This window comes from Coloeus monedula (genome assembly GCF_965178545.1).
Source record: "Coloeus monedula genome assembly, chromosome: 8".
Classification (NCBI taxonomy): domain Eukaryota; kingdom Metazoa; phylum Chordata; class Aves; order Passeriformes; family Corvidae; genus Coloeus; species Coloeus monedula.
In genome coordinates this window covers 23036150-23053430 of record NC_138788.1, presented here as the reverse complement: position 1 = coordinate 23053430, position 17281 = coordinate 23036150, and the positions used below count along the sequence as shown (strand labels likewise).

Sequence of the window (17281 nt, the reverse complement as noted above, 5' to 3'; positions counted from 1 at the left end):
TTCAGCAGTTCTACACAGAAACAGCTGCACTCTAAAAACAGCAGTATTTTTTTTAATTGAAATGTTAGAAATTTAATACTTGAAAGGAACATTAAGAAGGTCCATCATTGTCACACTCACTTAAAAAAGAAACATTATCTTCCTATGATGAAAATCACGCAAGACCAGAATTAACATTACATCATTTTATCATACATCTTGAGGTCAAACATTCATTGATAATACAGACAATGCTCTTCTAAAAAAAAATACAAGCAGTTATGGGTGTCAGTTAAGTAAAATCCCAAAATTTTAAGCATTTTTTAAACTGGTTTGCATTATGCAAATGAAAACAGGATTTGAGCCTAAAACCATTATGAGAATAGCATTTCGTAAAGAAAACACATCTTAAAATAGCTGTGATTTAGTAATTAATTTTAAAATACACAATTATTTCTAAAGAGGGCTATTGCAATATGTAGTGGGTTCTATTGGCAGGTATATTTCAGGGATAGTAAATAAAATACAAAAAGAAAATGTGGCTTAAAATTATTTTTAGATAAACTTTTCCTGTTAATATAGAAGGAGCACATCCAATTTCTTGCTACTCAATTACTGCGTATTTTAGATGATGCTACTCAATACTGCATATTCCTGCTATTTAAGCCTTATTACATATTCAGAGTAAGGATGAAGATTCTAAAGTGTCAATACATGCAAGAAAGTCTTTGCTGCAGAAACACAGATTCCCACTAAAGAAGAAACTTTAGGAGACTACTTTATGTGACATAGTTAACATTGCATACCTGAAAAATTCAAAGTTGAGACAAGCTTTTGGCAAAAAAAATTTGTCATCTTGCTTGAACCATAGTTTGCTCATAGCAGTGTCCTGTGTCAAGAAAAGAGGTTTTATTAAGTCATCTGACTTTTAATTGCAATATATGCCACTATTTAAAAAAAAGTCTATTCACCACTTCAAATTGTTGCTTAGAATTATCCCCTTAAATTCATATTGCTTGAATTGCTATGTTCAATATATATAGTAAATATAGATATATTCGATATATTTTGAGATCATTAAATGACACTTCTCTCCCTTTTTCCATGCAATCACAGGCATTCTCCATACAGTTACAAAACAGCCTTGTCTACACACTCGACTTACTCAACACTGGTCAAAAAAATGTAAGAGTGGCAGTCACCCTCCGGCTGAATAAACAGCTCTACTGCTATTTTTATCAATTGTTGACACACTTTCAAAAGGACAGAGAGAGTTCAAGCTGTATCTAGATTCACTGTCATAGGAACACAAATTGTCATAATCCAAAGTTCAGCAAGAATGAACTTTCTACTGTCTTTGTAGCAATATATTGAAGTTTTGTACTTCTTTGTTTACTATACTTTGGAATATGAGATGATTTGTATTTTAAAAAAGAGAGGAATTAAATTCTAACTTCCCAGAAGGTTAGGCAGCAAACACGACAAATACAGACAGTTTACCTTGACAAGGGCAGGGTACTGCGTTGCATCTTTTTCCAATGGCAAGATCTCAAAGTTTGTAGGAATAAACTCATTCTTCATTGGAAGCTTGAATTTCCCATTCAGGTCAGCATTTTGCCATTTCTAGATCAACAGGAGAAACAATGAGGCTATGCCAGTTTCTGCTTAATTAAAGCATATATGTGCTTATTTATTTTATGATGGAACAAAAAATCTAAAAATGCATTCCACTACCTTATGTGTAAATACTATTAAGATAACAGGGCAAGAGAGAAATAGCTGGGAAAACAAGTTGGAGTAGGCTATCTGCAGGATGAATTGCTCTTAGAAGAAGGATGACAAAAAGTAATTTTGAAAAGTTTACAGTAGAGACGAAGGTGGGTTTATATCTTACATTTTCTGCTATCATGAACTGTAAATTAAGATATTAAACTAAACACTTAAACAAGAATTCTAATCAAGCACATAAGTATGGTCAAGCCAAAGGAAGCGTTCCTATACAATGTTTTCAGAGCACACTCAGAAGGTCCAATTCAGCCCTAAGGTACATTTTACAGACGTATCTTCTTAGAAGATTAGAACAATAACAAGTTTCAGTAAGTATTTACCCACCTTCTTTTTTTGAGTTTTGATTTTTACAATCTCATTTAACTAGCAAAACATACTTGCTTTCTATGTTGCAAAAACTAACTTCAGAAACAGTTACATATAATAGTTTTTAAAAACTACTTTTTAAAGTACTGATCAGTTCATTAACATACAATAGAGTTTTAAGTTTTTAAAAGTTAATGCTTACATTGTTAAGCAGCCATTGCATATTAGGGATCTTCTACAGAGAAAACAGTATAACATTCCCTGTACTTAACATGGTTTATAACCATTAAAATATATCCAACCTATGTAATAAATATTTGAAATCTAAAAACTAATTAAGGTTCTTACTTCCTTTAACATTAAACAGACTCAGTGTATGATTTTCATGCTATGAAGAGCAGCAGATTTAAGCTCCCCCTTCAACTAAATGGAAAATTAGACAAAGGATTTACCACTGACTTTCATTTGCAGATATTGTAATGTTACAAATTTTAACATGCCTTAATAACTTCATCGGAAATTGCTTCTTGCTTGTACTGTGTTCCATACCAGTCCTCTGTTCGATCAGTTTTTCCTTCAAAAGACTTGGAAACAATTGCAACTCTGAAAACAAAGAGACAAAGCACTTTGGCATGAATGTGTCTGAGAAAAGACTCAGAGAAATTATTCCAAGCACTGTTTTCTGCTCCATCACCAAATACGTTTACTTCTGCAAACAGTCCCTAGACAATTACAAGGTACAACAGCAAGTATAAGTATACTGAACTACATGCTAAAGTTTACCATGAAATCAGGTTACCACTGTCATTTAATGTCACTGTTTATTTCTAAAGTGTTACAACCTAGATTTACACACCAGTAGTGCTGCATGCAATTTCTATTTTTTAGACGCTGTTGTTGTTCCAGAAAACAGAAAGCAGTTCTTGCAGTCTTCTAAAAAACTCATGAAGTGATTCTGTTTTACATATCACCTGTATCAACACCCAAATACGTGAAAATACTGATTAGAGAAATTTTATCCTAGTCCTAGTGTCATAGAATCATAGATAACCTCGAGTTAAAAGAGACCCCGAAGGATCATCACGTTCAACTCCTCGTTTCTTGCAGGACTACCTAAAACTAAACCATGTGACTAAGAGCATCATCCAGGTGCTGCCTGAACTATAGAACACACCCAAAAAAGAAGAAATCCAGAATAAAGAAAATTACAACCTTATCAGTATTTTTTTAGTAGTCTACGTGATAGGTATCAAGAAAACTCCTCTAATCCTATTAAACAATCTACAACACAAAAGAGTATTCAATGGAAGTGGCTAGCTTCAAGAGTAAACAGATGTTTCTAAGAAATCGGAAATGGTCAAAAAGGTAGCACAATTACCTGTTCTCCTGGGCATGGCTGAACACCTGCCTGCCCATGGGAAGCAGTGAACTAATTCCTTGCTTTGCTCTGTGCATAGCTTTTGCTTTCCCTATTAAACTGTCTTTATCTCAGCCCACAAGTTTTCCAGCTTTTACCCCTTCTGATTCTCTCCCTGATCGCACTGGTAGGTGAGTGAGCGAGTGGCTGGCTGGGGCTTGGCTGCTGGCTGGGGTTAAACCACAACACAGGTACGAAGTTGCTAAGAGATTACAAAAACCATGAAGTCTCTTAGCATTTTAGAGCAACCTACCAGGTCTTTTTGTGCATAAATAAATAATAAAAAATAATAAAAATAAGACAAAGATGTGAGAGTTTTAAGTGAAAAAACTATCCTGATAAAATTCCAAAGATCATATGGTTAGAGCAGCAAGACAAAGATGTTTTATGCTAGAATATACTGCTAGAATATGTCTGTTATTCAACATTTCCTCCTCCTACCCTTCTCCAACATACTGATGCTCAAGCAATAGTGGCAATCCAAGCACCCAAACATTTCCTGCACAAACATAGTAAAATTCAAGAGCTAAAAATAATTGTATACTCACTGTATAGAAAATAAAACTGTGGAAATCAAAATTGTAATTCTTCAAGCAGTTCTGCTTAAAGAAATCCTCCTGCCTTCCCTTTATCCCAAATCACTACTGGAATGATTACTGACATTTTGAGCTGTCAAAAACATACCCACAATAATAGAAACTAATCAAAAGGCATTTTGTCTGCCCAAGAATTACAGCTTAAGACAAGACCAACAGGAAAGACGACCAGGACACAAGAAGAGAGGAAGAGAAGCACCCCAGGCAGAAATACTATGCCATGCAGGTATTTCAGTACATTGCAATCCATCTCTAAAATCACCAATTATGCAATGTTATTTTTGTTTTTCATTTCCCTGTTGTCCTGTATGGCACTATGAACATCCATATGATTTAAGACAGTGTGGAAACGAACCAGGAAAGCAAGACAGGCAATAAGGTAATCTTCAACAGCACCTGCTTAAAGTATATTTAGACACAACCAGTGCAATTAGGCTTGATCCATTCATGGATATGGAACACAACAAACTAAAAATGCAACTTACTTCTGTATATACATTCTTGTACGTGCAACCAGCTGTAGTCCCCAATTTCAAAAACAAGCACAGCTTCTATAATGTGATACATATTTACTAAATACTATCTTGTTTTTCACTCTCTTGAAATCTAAATTTAAGCTACAATTGAGATATCCACAGATTATGTTACTTGGGAAGAGAAAGTGTGCTTTAAAATGAATGTACTTCCACGAAAGATTATCAACTATTATACTCCAGATTTTGAGTAACAAAACTCAAGGTTCTAAGGGTGAAAAAGTAATCGAGTTAGAAAACTTAGTCAGTATTTGTGACATTAGTAAAAAACGTGTCAAAGCAAATTTATTCTTATAAAAGATTAATTGATTTTTTTAGGACCTAATTTAAACTTGTCTTCCAAATTATGGTATTGTCAAACAATGGAAAAAATTACTTCTATCTCATTCAAACACATAACGTGACAGATAGAAATAGCAAAAGCCTACATTTGTTCATAGATGAACAACGCTCCCTCACAACCATTAGTAAAACTGATGTGAGGCAACACCTGCTATTCAAAGCCACTCACTTAAAAATCCCCCCAGAAACCAGAGTAAGGGGAAACTACATGCAGAGAGATGCTGCTGGGGTGCAGCACTCTGATCACTCTGCAGAAGCACAAGTTATTTCTTAGGGTTCAGTAAAACTAAGTTGCTACAAAGGATTTGTAGGGGGAAATAAGTGAATAAAATTGTGATTTTCAAAACTGTTGCTCAGATCCAGTGCAACTAAAAACAAACACATACATTTCTAGCATGTTTACCTTCAGGGGTGAGCATCACCAACTGCACTGAGATAACTTTGCTCAGAGTCTGTGAAATTCCAGTAGTTAGAAATCTCTCTATCAACATTTTTGGCATTAATTTTATTTTTCTTCCCTCTAGGATAGTACTAGTGCTGCACTTCTGCTATCAAGAGAGGAAAAAAGCCCACTTACTATCCAGGGGAAACTGTTCTTTAGCTGCTTAATCTGGTGAGTCACTATCTTTTTAAATTTTAATAAGAGCACTTATTTTGCAGATGTTGAAGGGAAAAAATGTCTTGGAAATGATAGGAAAATAACATTTTTCAGCTAAGGTTGCAACACATGCCAAGTCTATTCCCTTATCGTCACAGATGGCTGGTAAAACTCAATACAGTTTGAACAAGTAAAAATGATACTTAGATTTTAAAATGTTTCTCTCTTAGGGGAATTAAGGCACTAAATGCAACAAGTAGTGCATGGGGGTGGGAGGAGAATATGAACAGTTCCTGTTATGGTTCAGTCAAATGGAAGTACATGTGCATACTTACTACCATCTGTATGAATTTTTTTTTTCATACTTTTTAAACTCAAAGTTTGTTAAGAAAATAATAGTAGAAAAACTGTACTTTTGAAAAAGACATTAAATGCAGTTACTACAATATAGCTATGCCAAGAAGTCCTTAGTATAGGTGAATGAAAAGGAAACTATAAATAAAACCAGAATACAAAGGAAAAACTCAAATCAGTGCCAACTGAACCACCTCAAGACAGAATGCATGCAAGGCATAAAAAAAAAAAAAAATCAAGGAAACCATGAAAACAATGCCAAACAACAGGCAAAGCTGGGATGTGGCACATAATAATTCTTTCATAAAAAGGGAGAACAGAAAGGTAAACAAGAGGATACATATCAGTAAATGATGGATAACCAAACATATAGATATTTAAAGCAGATGTGCACAGGTTTTTTTATTAGCATATAAAATTGCTCAAGAAAAGACGAAAGAAGGGAGCAGGCTACCAGATTAATAATTCATTACGTTCATATAGATACAGATTAATTTTTTTAAAAAGTTAACACAAAGGGATGCTTTTATTAACATCTGTAATCTCAACTCATTCTTCAAGAGAGCCCACCAAAAATAAAATCCACAGTGGCTTTCTTTAATCTTTGTAATGTACCATGAAATCACTTATAATAATACTTAAACAAGTTTCCCCTTCCCAAGATAATGTATCTTGCCAGAAATTTAAAATAAAAGATACTATAAAATTATATTCCCTGTTAAATCATACTATACTTCGAAGGATCCTAGTTAAGTAGAAGATTTTTTAAATTGCAGTTCATTTCATTCTACTTCTAAGGATAAGTGCTTAAAATACATCTAAAAGGAATATAGTACTATATATAAGTTACTATTTTCCTTCAATCAAATGAAAGTAGGAAAGTCTGATTAGCTCAGATCTTTAAACATCTAATGCCCCAAATAAAAAGCTTAATTCCCAATTAAAACTGACTTATACTTTTAAATCCAAATAAAATCAGCTTCCACAGAAGCTACGAAGAGGCATAACCACAACTTTTTAGTCTACACTGAAAAAAATGTATCATCTAGGGCAGCAGGAAAAAGCAACATGACACTTGGGAATCTTAAATTTAGATTGATGTTTTGGGTTTCTTTTTTAAGTTATACTTCCTTGAGAATACAAATAGTCTGAACATGGACAGAACTAAGATGTGAATGTATAGTTGTTGTGGTAAAGACAAACACCAACAGTCTTAGTCTACACATAATAAGCAACAGAATTATCATTACTCTGACCATATACCATTCAAACTCAAAGCATGCCTGCTGCTACATCATTACAGACCTGCAGGCCTCATTCCATCCATGTTAGACTTGCACTGCTTTGTTGAATCTGGATGCTAAAAATGCATTTAATCAATCTTTGGACAGTCTCCAAGTTGTACATATTTTTATTTCAGCCACAGCAGGACAGCTGTCAGCATAGCTATGGGCACTTAAGCTTCAGAGAAGTAACCCACTTGTATTTATTATCTTTAAGCCCTACTAGAATCTCTGTAACAAAGACAATATATAATTTCTTTAACAATTAACTGAAGAGGCCATAAAAACAGGTTTATTCCAGTTCTGGAAGTCCTTTTTTTCTCCCAATATTTAGCACCCTTTTTATCCAAAATTTTTAAAGTACATATTTCTTCATCTATTAAATTACATCTATTTCTTAAGCAGGTAAAGTGAATAGATAACATAATTAGTCCTGAAGGAAGATTAAACATCACATACAGCATCCAAAAACCACCAGCTAGAAGAAAGCAAGGTGAGACACATGACATTTAAAGCCCACAATTACAGAGACCCACCGAAGTTACTAATGACCAATTCTGAAACACCTATCTCCATTATCTGAAGGATCAAATTATTATTTATAGTTGCTTAATATACCAAAGTTCATCTTCAGTTCGTATTTGTTCTAGGTATGTTCCATCCTGAAAAAAATCTAGTTTTTATTTAAAATTAATCCGCAATTACCAAGTGTGGAGAAAATGTCCATTTACCAAAAGACACTTTGTCAAACCAAGAAGACAGAGAAGACTGATGTAACCTTACAAAACTACTACAGGAAGATACATATGATGGTAAGCCATTACTTTCTTTGGTTACTAATGTTTCAAGAACGCTACAGCTAAATTCTGTATCTTTTTAGATGACTATTTCCATTCCAATTAGATTCTTGCTCATCTTGCTCTTTTATTGTCCAACCCCCCTTTATTTCAGCAGTGGACAAAGAGGAATGCAGAATTGCCAGGTGCAGATATGGGCCTATGTTACCTACAGCAAAAGAACATTGGGAAATGGATGTTTGCTATGTAACTGAAAATTCACACCACATTCTTCTAAAAATCATCGCCACTATTCTTACACTACAGGCCACACTCTATAGACTTGAATTTTCTCCCTCTACCAGTATTCTCTACACTTTCCTTTCTCACACCAGTAACTTTTGAACAAGGCTCACTATGGCTATCTTATGCTGAAGAACGGTCAGCTGGAAAGAGCGTCAAAAGATTGGTACAGCCAGCAACAGGAGTAACACAGAAAATGAGTGAGGAGTGGTCTGTAGCATCCAGTAGCATCTGACAAGCTGAAGAATCTATGAATGTATTCATTTCTTCCAGCAATTTTTCAGTGTTTAAGTAAGAAGGTGCTTTGTAAGTTCTCTGGGTAGTAACAAAGACACAATTTACATAATGAGTAAGATAATATTGACTATTTTCTTGCAATGTCAAGAGCTATGCTTCAAAGCTATGTGAAGATATAATAAACATCAGATCTCATTAACACCTGCAGCTTCTTTACTACATCAGCAATAGCTCAGGTTTACCTATTACTTGTAAGCAATTCTAAAACCAGTTAAAAGTTCACATTCATGTGGAATTCCGTAAAGCTTTCTACAGAGAACAAGTAATTAAACATTCTCTACGTTAATTACTAAAAACTGTTTGTATGTTAGAGGAATCAAATTTTAGAGAACTTGGGTGGTAGAGCAACATGAAAATACATTCAAAATAGACAAGTATTAAATACTTTAGGAAAGAGAACAGGAAATTTTCATTAAAGTATTGTTTGTTCAAAATCTGATCTCTTGACATAATCAAGCTTCAGCTGAAGTATCCCACACACATTACACCCAGATGCACACCCACACACAAAGATAAAGGCCCTTCTTTAAAGGACATTAATTACTATGGCAACTACTGTTGCTGATACAGGCAACTCCATTTATTCTATCATTACTTGCATATGCCTAGAAACACCAGAACCCTATGACATTTGCAAACACAGCTCACAACCCAAGTTTATCTGACTTTATCCAATAATTATTTGAAATGTATCAATCTTTGAAAATAAATTAACATATATCTAAGACTTACTCATACAAAGAAACATAGTGAAGATTTTTCAATCACATTTCTTTTGGAGCTGCAAGAGACACCTAAGATTTTGTGTTTCCATTAATTTATCTGCTTTCTTATAATGTTTGTGTTAAAATAAAATTTAACTTACCGAACATTTTCTGGTCTCAGTTTATCCAGTACCATCTCTATTAAATCAGGCCTGAATTCTTCAAGTAAATATTCAGCAGCCAATACTTCTTCTATAGGATAATACTAAAAAACAAAGCCAAGGAATATGCAGATGAGTTAAACAAAACTAAGCACGAAAAAGCTACGGTTCAGTACAGGAAACAAAAGCAAACACTTCTGGTCACAATCTGTATTACCTTGGTAATTTCAAATTAGGAGTGTGTAAGATGTTTTAAAATCACTCTCAAAACTAAAAAAGAGGGACTAGCATTCTAACTATGCAATCATATTTCTCATGTATTAGGCAATTTTATATACTGTATATTTACGATTCTTCTCTCTTGGAATATTTTATGTCTCAATATAGAAAGTCACCCACCTCTAAATAGTATTTTGACTAAAGTAAAAATAACATGGTAAATGCTGACCCCTGCAGGATATTTCTAAAAAGTACTCACTAGAGTGCATTTGGGGAAAACAAAACATAAAGCAAAATAAAACAAACAAAGAAACAAAAAATATAGGTTTTTTTAGAACTCTCTAATCATTCAATTCCTATTTACAGTAATTTAAAGGAAACTATATTTCAATATCTAAAAGCATAATAAAACTTTAAACACTTTTAATTCTAACCTTTTTTATTTAGGGCCAAACTGAAAATCTCTTAAGGTACATGGCAATTTAAGAAGGAAAAAAAAAGTTAAAACTCATCTGAAAATTATTAATGTGGTTGAGAGGAGAACTTTCTTGATAAACACCTGTTTACCAAGGGAAAGTTACCAGGTGACATAGGCACCAAGTAGTTTGCCATATAGGTGTACTTTTTCAACCAGAGAGCAAAATGGCTTTCTGAATTACATACATTATACAAAAAATTACAGTGGAATGACTTCCAGAACAGAGAGTAACTCACAAAAGGGATTCTGGAAAAGAGAAAGGGTTGTGGGGGTGGAGATCAAGGACAATGAACCAAGCCTATATTATAAAAAATTCAAATGTGAACGCTAAAGATCCAGAATCTGATGCTCCTTTAACTATTAAAGCAGAGTGAAAATTACCATTCATACTGCAAAGCAAAGCAAAAGAAAGGCAGTAAAAAAAAAAAAAAAAGAGTCCCGATTCAATACCCCTGCTCTTTGGAACACTGCTGGCAACTTCCTGGCCTGATTTTTGGAGACGGCAATTGTAATCAGAAATGATCCAACAAACAGAAGCCACTGAAAGTTAGAAGTCAGAACTCCATCTCTTAGAGATTTTAGGCATTTGACAGCACCAAAGCAAGAGACAGCATCCCAAGCAGGAGCTCTTTAAATACCCATTTCCATGTTTTCAGCCAAGTCTAATGCTTTTTAGCAAACAGAAAGAAAATTTGAAAATTAAAGATCATTATTTTAGACTTCAGAGATTAAAGGTCTACAACCAGTAGCAGTAATTCCTGCAAAGAAAACAAAAATTTCTCTGAATAGATGCAGACACTAGCTATGCAATGAAGAATGGCTGCAAAAAGTTATAAAAGTTGCATAATTTCACTAGACAAAAAAACCCCTCAACAACCCTATCTAAATCTTCCATTTGTGCAAAATGAGGGAATTTTGTAACAAGTATTAAAGACCAAGTAAAAGCTACATGATTATTCTTTCAGTACCAATATGCAATCATATCAGTAAAGACAAGCATTTGTAATTTGCAATCTTAATACAAACATTTCTGCTTACTGCAGTATTTCAACACTGTGAACTAAGGAACACAGTGTTTATGATAAAATATTATTTCTCTAATACTGCCCTAGAGAACACTTAGCTACCAACCAAACACAATGGCAAGGTACATATGTCTTAAAAAACACTGAAACAGATCAAACAGCACCTCCAGTTACTGTATTATCAGTTCTACCTAGTACAGAAGTATAAAACGGTAGAGTGAACAGAACGTGACTTATTGACTGCCAAAACTAAGGTCTATGCAGCATACAAGAAGTGCAAAGGACCTTTGCAGATGCCTGTATTTATTAAGTGGATAATCAAACATACTGCTAAATGATTGTTAAAAAAACCAACCAAACAAAAACAACCTCCTCCACTTACATGCAACATTCCTCCAAGCTTTGAAGTGTAACCTCGTGGTCGCTCCTTATCTTTAAACCTGAATGCCACAGCATTTAGATCCTAGAAAACAATGTACAAATGATCAAAGAGTATAAATTAAAGCCTATTTTAAGAATAATTACTGGCTACTTAATTCCTTTTTATAATGAAAGAAAATGAAGTACTTTTGCTGTATCCATGTTATAGCAGTTAGACAAGTACCTAACACAAGTTTTCAGTAATATTCAAGTTGCATCAAATTCACAACCAATTTGTGATAGTCTCATAATGTCAAGTGTTATACAAGTCGTGTAAGTACTTTTCATAGTAAGAGATCTGCCCCACCTCTCATATATTTAAATTTCCTGATAATTTGAAAACACACCAACTCTGATACAACCAGTACACAGTGTTCCAGTGCAATGTTTGTCTTAAGTTAGCAAATCGAAGCCTCTCTCTTCCTTTTTCCTTGCTTTTGTTCAGTCAGCCAAGAGTAAGTTTAGAGACAGAAAAAGTGTGTTTCTTTTTGCTGTCTCAGCCACAGAAATAGAACACAACATTCTCAGGATACAATGGCAAGGGTGAATTAAAGAGATTGAAGACTTTAAAGCCAGTGAAAAGGACGGTCCATCCTTCCATGAAACCATGCAGATAAACTGATTCATTCAACAGTTCAGCTGAAAGTAAACTCAAAAAGATTCTTTTCACACTAGTTTGCCAGCTCTCTGACTCACCCCACAGTCTCGGGAGTGCTGGGGTGGAGAGAAGAGGAGCAAGGGAAAGACAAGGGATAAGACAGAAGAATTAAACTACCTTGATCAAACCTTGTATTTGCTTACCCTGTCAGTGAAACAAATCCATCGGGACTATTAGCAGAGGATAACAAGACTTGAGACTACTTTCACAGGTATACAGTGTTAAAGTGTAGGAAATAAAGCTAACCCAGCTGCAGAACTTCTACTTTGGAGAGACTCAACAGTTTTGATCAAATAACGCTAAGATGGAACAAGAAATCTTTACCCAAGCACATGTACTGAACCAATGAGACTATCTATAGAAATAACACTGGGTTTGTTTCACACTGACACTGAGAAGAGCAGTGCTACCTGACAGGACACTTCACATTTTTGCTCTGTGCGCACAGAACTACCCAGCCTTGAAAGAAGCATGAACAGTTCAGCAAAAACTGACATGTACTGCCAAAATACTTCATGAAAAGCCTTTAGCTGACTTTCCAAAAAGGTGGTGGCAACAAACAGCAGATTAAATGTCTATCGCCTTTACAATCTTAACTATACAATTTGACACACAAAAGAAGGGAGGGGTAGAGTAACAGCCATTTCAATTTCCAATTCAATGTTACTCCTCACAGTAAATGTTTTCCCCCCTTCTTCAGTGAAGACTAAGGGAAGTTATGTAAAATCCTTGTGGACAGAGTAAGATCCTTCTTCCTTCACCTCCATTATGCTATAGTAACTCCCAGCTCTATAAGAGCATTTCACACCCATGTTAAGACAATGTATTCTGAATGTATTTGTCATTTGTGTCATTGCATCTTAAAAATTACTAAACTTAATTACCACGTGATTATTAAATGCTACTTACAAAGTCAAATTATCTAATGATAAAAAAGAGTGTAAAAATACAACCACCACATATGGTACAGCCCCAATTACTTACCTTGCACTCTTGGAAAACCCATTCTTGAGGTCCTTCTGTACGTAGTTTTTGAATATATTGAAACATGTGCAAAATAATATCTTCAACATGCACTGAAAAGAAAAAAATAATTCACTCAGTTCTGCACAGAGAAGAAATTTAAGGAACACAAAAATGGTTTTATTTTTAATTACACTTTGACACATCAAGATCTTTAAGTACATCTGCAATCCCACCAAAGTTAAACTTGCTTTTCCCAAACATGAATTTAAGGTGCTTATGTCCCCAGCTAATTCCAAGAATTGCACTGAACATGTCTTTACGTGAAGATACTGATTTACAGTATAATTTAACTTGCATCTAAATAGTATGAATAAGTAGCACACAAAGGTATTAACAGCTCTTCCTTTAAAGAAATTTAAATACAGTATTTAATTAAATAACTTAATATAACCTTAAGGAAGTTGATTTCTTATGTTAGGCGAAGTGTGTTAGCATACTTAGAGGAACTAAACACAGAATAAGAAGTTCACTAAAATAAATTGCCTTTTAAGCTACAATCACAATTAGTCTCTTCAGATACAAACACAAAACCATCAGATCAGCAATAACATGGAATACAAATGGTGATTCACTTACAAAGTCCTTCTTCTGTCAAGTCCACATTAATGATGAAAAACATGAAACCTCTAGCACCTTCCTTCTGGCCTCCAACAAGAGTATTTACCCATCCTATGCCATTAAAAAGAAACTATATTACATAAACAAATCTAAAATAATTTATGCAACTTTTTGCATGCTTCAGCAACATCATTTTTGAAAACCCATTTTGATTCATTTACATGTTTTTCTTTACTTCCTTCATTCCTACTGCAACAGTGCAAATTAAACATAACACAAGTCAGATCTATCCAATTTTGTATTCTGAGTGATATAACAAACTCAAGATCATTTGATTACTGGATAATTTACTTCTGTTTTGAACAGAATGGTACAAAGTAAAACAGCAAAAGGTACACCCTTGTAATCTTCCAGACATTAAGGGACCTGACAGTAGTCTCAAAGTTAGTGAGAAAATAGAGACAAGATCATTACGTTAAAGTTCGTGTAACTCTCTAAATAAGGCACATAGAGGGGAGTCCAAGAAATAATAGCCTCAGCAGCCTGAGTGACTGTTACCTATTTATTCCTACCTGCTGCAGAAACAAAAATAAAGCACAAAATTGTTCAGATTACTCAAACAGATTAAGGCTTTTAACACATAGAAGTCTATCTCAAGTGAAACATGATTAAACTTTAAATAACTGTGTGATCAAATATTTTTCAATTCTCTAGCCTCAAAGGACTTACCTTTGGCTTTAAGCTCTGATAAAAGACTCCCCGGGCCTTCATGCCCAATCAGATGGCCAAGGTAATGGCCAGGGTTTGATTTATAGTACTTTTGAAGGTCTGGTATAGGAAATGTGACATAAAGATTTCTAATGTCCTTAATGGGTACCACTTTGTAAAGTTGCTGAGGGGAAAAACAAACAAGAAGACCCATGAACAAAGAGAAACTCAGCTATTAGATTCATCTCAGGAGCATGTATCATGTTCCCTTCACACACACACATTACAAACACATCTCCCAAATCTCAAAAGTAAAGGTATCTAAAACATAGGGCAACACTTCAGCCATTCATGGTACAAACAAAAAAAGTTAATGACCTCACAGTTGCTTACAACTGCAACCAAATGTGCAACCTCTACTATAAACTATACAAAACTATATTCAGCATGGAAAAGTAGGTGGAAAATGAATAAAGAAACATGGAACTTAACAGGGACATTGATAAAAGAGTAGTGAAGTGCAAAATGTAATACTGAAACATTTAAAAAAAACCATTTAAAATATACACCCTGGATGGAAGATGTATCTCTATACATACCCGGAGATGCTCTTCTTGGAAAGGATGTTCAGGAAACTCTGGTATAGGGACATTTTTATTCTCTACTTCTGAAAATAACTTTACCACTAAGCAAGTCAGCTCGTCCAAGGATTCTAGAATAAACATCAGAAAAAAACCAGTCATTATAGGAAGATTCCGACAAACTTTTTTTTAATATTGTTTGGGAGAGCCATGAATTATACAGAAAGGCAGTTTTAATGATGTTATGATTTTTAATTTTAGAACGGAAATAAATATTCATATTTGAATTTTGAAATGTAACATGCTAGAAGCACCATGCTTATTAAAGGAAAGCTTCAATCATGATTAAAATAAACCCTGTAACTGAAAATATATCTTTCTTTATGTTTTACAGACTAATCTAAGCTAGAACTGAAAGGTACATCAGGTATCAAACACCTACAAAAAAAAACATTCCAAAAAAGTTTAAGGGACATGGAATTACAGCTGCAAACTTTCTAGAGTGAAAGTATCTTTGCCAAAGCTTGAATTTGCTTTAGCCTCAATTCATGTCCAGTACTCCAGGTACACTGTCAGCCAGGTATGTCCCTAGCACCCAACACACACACACACCTGCGACCTGTTCAAGCACTTCTAATTTTGCATCCATTCTAATTTCAGTCTGTGACTGCAGTACTTCGCAAGAATGAGAGCAGACCTTTTGCAGAAAGAATGTGACAATGTGCATTAACTCACCTAAACTGACCTATAGCCTTTCTGTTGAAATTCTGCCTTCAAAATTGCTATCTGCCTCAAGAAATGCTTTTTGGAGCACTTCTCAAAGTGAGCATAAGATAAAAAAGATTTATCTGACAATTTTTTAGTGAACGTCTTTCAAGGGTGGGCACTGGAAGAAACAAAACATCCGTTTCTTGGATATCTCAAAGTACAGCCTTAATCCTTGAAAGATTTCTATAAGCAGTTACCTTGTTACCGAAACAATCCCAGTTAGATCGAAAAAGTAGAATCTTTCCTGCTCAATATATGCATGCTCCTACACTACACTAACTGAACTGTGCTGGGGAAAACAACTAACAAAATAATGCAAGCCAAGAGGGTCCACTATATATTACAATTTTGTGAACTGCATGTTATTCTATTAAAAACAACTAATTTTCATGCATATCAGCAAAATACACATTCATTTAATCTTGCAGTGACAGTTTTCTTTAGCACAGATTCACAGTTGCCAAGGTGATTCTTACTGAAAAAGTTTCCATGTAAAATTCCTCAGTGAATTTTGCTTTTGATTAGATAAAAAATTCATTTTCTTCCATTCATATTCACCATCCAAGCATTACTGTGAAACACCATAAAAATACCAGTCTGCCAGCACATTTACAAAGAGCAAACAGTTTTCAACACACTTATTAAGCTTTTGGCAAAACCATATAAAGTATCATCTCAACTGTGGAAGGTTCTAAGCAGTTGGAACCTCCTTTTTTTTTTCCAAGTATATACGTAAAGTCTTACTCAATCAACACAACAAAACTCACCTCTTCCTAAGACACAAATGGCCATTAAATTTGATGAATAATAAGTAGAATGGAACTTCAGTAGCTCTTGCCTTACATCTATTCCTTCTTTGGTTGGTCTAGTTTCCAGAGTGAATTTGTTCCCTGTAACATAAAACCAATTAACAATATTTTATGTTTAACAGTATTTAATGTTTATGAACTTACAGATCAAAAAGAAATATATAAATTCATCAGTCTGCTTTCCTTTGGATGGACAGTAATTCTAAAAATAATCAATATGCATAATAAGAAAATTGGATCAATAGTGTCTTATGTTTTAAATATTTTGCCTATACTCCTCACCATTTGCAGACAAATTAAATGGCAAAGTTCTAGACACTCTACTCTGTTCACTCCCACAGCATAATAATATAACAGAGTTATATAAATATAATAACATAGAGTTAAAGCTTCAGTTCAGTAACTGTGCTGTTACAGTACTGGAGTACATTAGGAAGCAACAGTCAGAAGACTGCAGATGTAGGAAAATGGACACTAGCCAGTGCAGACGTGCTGGGAAAATTACTTGACACTGAGGGTAATGATGGAGAAGAATCACCATCATAAGCATTAATTCAGGGAGATCAGTGAAGGATATCTGGGCACAAATGCACA

At 34.4% G+C, this 17281-nt stretch overlaps 1 protein-coding gene across 4 annotated transcripts in view; it reads right to left on the bottom strand.

Annotated features, from left to right (window-relative positions):
- IDE (insulin degrading enzyme) overlaps positions 1-17281 on the bottom strand; it is a 55272-nt gene that overhangs the window by 24800 nt on the left and 13191 nt on the right. For all 4 annotated transcript variants that reach the window (XM_082286109.1, XM_082286107.1, XM_082286106.1 and 1 more), the window contains exons 5-14: positions 16646-16768; positions 15129-15241; positions 14551-14713; positions 13840-13932; positions 13222-13313; positions 11542-11622; positions 9438-9541; positions 2574-2676; positions 1480-1602; positions 786-868 (exon numbers count right to left, since the gene is read on the bottom strand). In XM_082286109.1, the coding sequence (XP_082142235.1) occupies positions 786-868; positions 1480-1602; positions 2574-2676; positions 9438-9541; positions 11542-11622; positions 13222-13313; positions 13840-13932; positions 14551-14713; positions 15129-15241; positions 16646-16768 (1078 nt within the window). The remainder of the gene's footprint in view (positions 1-785; positions 869-1479; positions 1603-2573; positions 2677-9437; positions 9542-11541; positions 11623-13221; positions 13314-13839; positions 13933-14550; positions 14714-15128; positions 15242-16645; positions 16769-17281) is intronic.